This window comes from Chrysochloris asiatica, unplaced genomic scaffold, assembly GCF_000296735.1.
Source record: "Chrysochloris asiatica unplaced genomic scaffold, ChrAsi1.0 scaffold00099, whole genome shotgun sequence".
NCBI lineage: Eukaryota > Metazoa > Chordata > Mammalia > Afrosoricida > Chrysochloridae > Chrysochloris > Chrysochloris asiatica.
In genome coordinates, this window is record NW_006408617.1 from 10,690,807 (window position 1) to 10,694,818 (window position 4,012).

At 38.1% G+C, this 4,012-nt stretch overlaps 1 protein-coding gene across 4 annotated transcripts in view; it reads right to left on the reverse strand.

Annotated features, from left to right (window-relative positions):
• ABCB11 (ATP-binding cassette, sub-family B (MDR/TAP), member 11) overlaps positions 1-4,012 on the reverse strand; it is a 109,481-nt gene that overhangs the window by 3,594 nt on the left and 101,875 nt on the right. For 3 of the 4 annotated variants that reach the window (XM_006867017.1, XM_006867016.1, XM_006867014.1), the window contains exon 25: positions 2,541-2,747. In XM_006867017.1, coding sequence (XP_006867079.1) covers positions 2,541-2,747 — 207 coding nt within the window. Of the gene's footprint in view, positions 1-2,528; positions 2,748-4,012 lie in introns of all 4 variants that reach the window. The other variant, XM_006867015.1, reaches the window with a different exon arrangement.

Consider the following 4,012-nt stretch of genomic DNA (forward strand, 5'->3'; position numbering starts at 1 on the left):
CATTGTTTCGTTCTGCTGTGCATGGGGTCACTATGAGTCAGTTCCGACTCGATGGCACCTGACAACAACAACAACAGTGTTGGGAAACAAGGGAACTATGTATATTTCCATTTCTCTCTATTTCTGTTAGGTTTGTATTCTCAAATTCTTTCTCCCTGTGGCCAGTAAGTATCTCAGATGTAAGATTTTCTCTGACTTAAGAATTGACGAATACAGTGACTCTTGTCTGGAAGATCGTTCCAAGATGGTGACAATCCCGGGAACGGAAAAGCCCTTTGAGAGAGCATCTGGATCCTTGGACAGATCTTAATGCCCTTATTTGAAAGATTTCATCCCAGAACCCCAAGCCTGAGGCTGAAGCTCCACTCTGCTGCTCATAAGCAAATGATTTCATTTTGTTTGAGCTGCAAGCCCATCTGAAAAATGCAGGCAGCAATGCCGAATCCACAAATTTTTGTGAAGTTTAGATGAAATTTTAAATGAAATTATCTAGCTAGCTGCTTGGCATAACTACATTTTAAAAAATAAACAAGGCTCACAGAGTATTTACTATGTACCCCAGAATTGTGCAACAATTCTAGCTGGATGATTATTTAATAGTCACAAAAACCATATTCTTTCTAGTTTACAGATATAAAACAGGAGGAGAGAGGTGGGCAAATTGCATAAGGACAAATAGGTAATGAACAATGAAGGCGAAATATCAGTCCTGCTTTGTCTACCTTCTACAGCAAGACCTATTTCCTTTTCCTGCATTCCTTACCTCCTGAGAAATTCTCATCTAAGCACTCAGTGAAGTCTGCAAGAAAAAGTGGCAATTAACCAACTCCAAGCAAATCTCTAGCACAAAATGAGTTGGTGTTCAAGAAAAATTTGTTGACCAATGAAATTTCCAGAGGATACACAGGCTTTGTTTTTTCAGCTTCAAATACAGCAAAAAGTAATTTCCATGAGTTTGAGGATTAGGTTACCCAGATTAAAACCAAACCAAGAGCCTAAGATTTGTGACTTTGGGAAAACAACAGCTATCACAAACACCACAAAATTTACAAACATAATAACTTACAAAGAAAACTAATTTCATAGTGGAGTCTTGGTGTGGTGCTGTGTACTAGACTGCTAACCACGAGGTCAGCAGTTCAAACTGACCACTGCTAAGAAACCCTCTACAGGGTCGCTATGAGTTGGAACTGAATCCACAGCACTTAACAACAACAACAACAAAAACATTCAAAAAAAGGGAATGATGAAGGTAGAACATACCTGACTCTCAAAGTTTAGTTTCCATCTCTTAATTTTCCTTGTGATTATTCACCAAGAGACTCTTGGTGGACGGAAAAATAGAGAGTTGATGGGCTATAAGGTTGAACTTAGCTATGGAAAAATAAAATATCTGGTAGCATAGTGGTTATGAGTTGGGCTGCCAACCTTAAGGTCAGCAGTTCGAAACTACCAGCTGTTCCGCGGGAGAAAGATGAGGCTTTCTGCTCCGTAAAGATTTACAGCCTCGGAAACCCTGTGCAGGGTCGCTATGAGTCGGAACCGACTCCACGGTACTTAACAACAAAATACCCCATCCATACACAGTAGATGCTGCCAAGTCATGCAAGAATGATGATGACAATATTAACAGCAGCAGTTTTCATTGTGTGCTTATTATCTGTATTGTTGTTGTTATTAAGTGCCCTCGAGTCAGTTTTGATTCACAGCTATAGTTATACTTTAATTGCTTTCTTTTGTTGTTGGTGATTAGGTTTGCTTTTTGTTTTTTTGAAGAAGAGATAGTAAATCTCAGAAAGGATAAATCATTGTTCCAAAGTTGCACAGCTAGTAAGTGGCAGGACTGGGATTCAAACCTCAGGGTTTTTTCACTGTTCTATGTTGGTGTTTAGTGCTGTTGTTGTTTAGTGCCTTTGAGTTGGTTCTGACTCACAATGACCCTGTATAGGACTCCCAAGGAGCTGCTAATGGGTTTGAGCTGCTGATCTTGTGATTAGCAGTCCAGTGCTTATCATAAAGTACCATACCAGGATTACACTGTGAAACTCTTTTTCTTTGTAAGTTATTATGTTTATAAATTTTATGGTATTTGTGATGGGGTTTGTGATGTTTGTTATTTTCCCAAAATCCAAATCTTAGGCTCTTGGGTTGCTTTCAACCTGGGTAACCTAATCCTCAACATGTGGAAATTACTCTTTGCTGTATCTTGAGCTGAAAAATAAAGCTTTTACATCCCTGAAAGATTCCTTAGCCCATAATTTTTTCTTGAGCGCCAACTCACTTAGATGCTTAATGTAGTACTGTTTGATGTGCAACAAATCCTGTAGCATTCATTGCATTCAACAGTACAGCACCTTCCAAAAGATGGAGTGAGTTGACAAAGGAGATTTATTTTACTTTCATGTCTAGACAATCCCAGGACACTGGGAAATAAATTGTGTTTCCCTTGACTGCCTTAAGTCCCAAATCATGATGCTTTTGATCATTTTTCTTCTGCCCTTCCCCATCTTCATGGGGGATGGCTTGACCTCGGTACTCACCTCTGGAAGGGTCATGACAAAGGCATGCAGCTGAGCTTGCTTTGCAGCTGCTACGACTCTTTCCATGGAAATTTCTTTGGTGTTGTCCCCATATTTGATATTATCTGCTATGCTACAGTCAAACAACACTGGTTCCTGGGACACGATTCCAATGTTTGAACGGAGGAACTGGATATTTACCTTTTTGCTGTCATGACCATCTATCATCTGCCAAGAGGATGAGAACAAAGAATACGATGCCTTAGAATTCTAGCAGTGAGGAAAATTCATATTCCAGAGTTAAGTGAGAAAGTCTTGCCATACTTTGAAGTAGGATACTCCGAATAAATCCACAGAATTGCTTCATTTTAAGACTGTGGAGTTAAAAATTCTTCTTGGGCCAAGGCGTGGCCATGGGAAGAACTGGATCACTCATGGTGAAGAACACAGACTCCTGAGCGTAGTTATCAAAGAACACATCCAGGTTTGCTCTTCCAAATAAGCACTCAGTAAGCATAAGTGTTTTTATTATCTTGTTACAATAATAGCGACATACTACAATTAAGTGGAAGATCAGAAAGTTAGGCACACTACTGGCGGTTGGGGTCATAAGTGTTGGTGGTTCCATGTAATGTTAGATGAGGTTAGTTACATGGTTGAGTGATCCTACATGCTAGAGGGCATGGGGTGAGAAAGCAGTTATTCTCAGTGGGGCTGACAAGTCCAAATTATCTATGGAGGCAGGAAGAAAAGAAGAAAGGAAGTCCAGGTGCTGGTTCTGATTTAATAAACCAGACTAATAAATATATACATTTAATAAAAATCCAATTTTATAAATATATGATGTCTGTAACCAGAATTCAAAACCTAAGTACTTTGTTCCAAGCTCTAGTCTTTTTAAATTGGGGTCTCCCAGTATATTTGCTTTGCTACTTTTTCTTTTCATATTATCACTTCTAATGAAAATGATATCAGATTTATCATACATTTTTTGAAAGGCACAGATAAAGTGTCTTCATTTCTGATTACTAAAATATTCACCATATTATAATAAGTATGTAAAAATACAGGCATTTTCATTTTTATTGATTAATGGATACTTATAAAAATTAATGATTTAACATAGACTTTAATCTTCATTTGACAAATTTAACTAGATATTCAACCAAGTTTAACTGGATATTCAACAAATGTATGAGAGTCTGGATTTTTTTTTGTTGTTGTTGGGGGTTTTTTGTTACTAAGTAGATCTGCTGCTGCTAATTTGTAATTTTTTTTAACCTTTAGAACAAACAGTTTTATTGGCAGAGGCAAACTATGTCTGCTGTCATGGGACCTAGCTCCAAGAAAGCTTCCAAGAATAATTGGTTAGCCATATCTTCTATTCCTATCTTCTTTTCTTAGTTATCCAAGGAAAACGTATCCTCTGTGTATATGCCTATGAGCCCTGGTGGCACTGTAGGGCAAGCACTGGAATGTTAGCTGTAAATTTA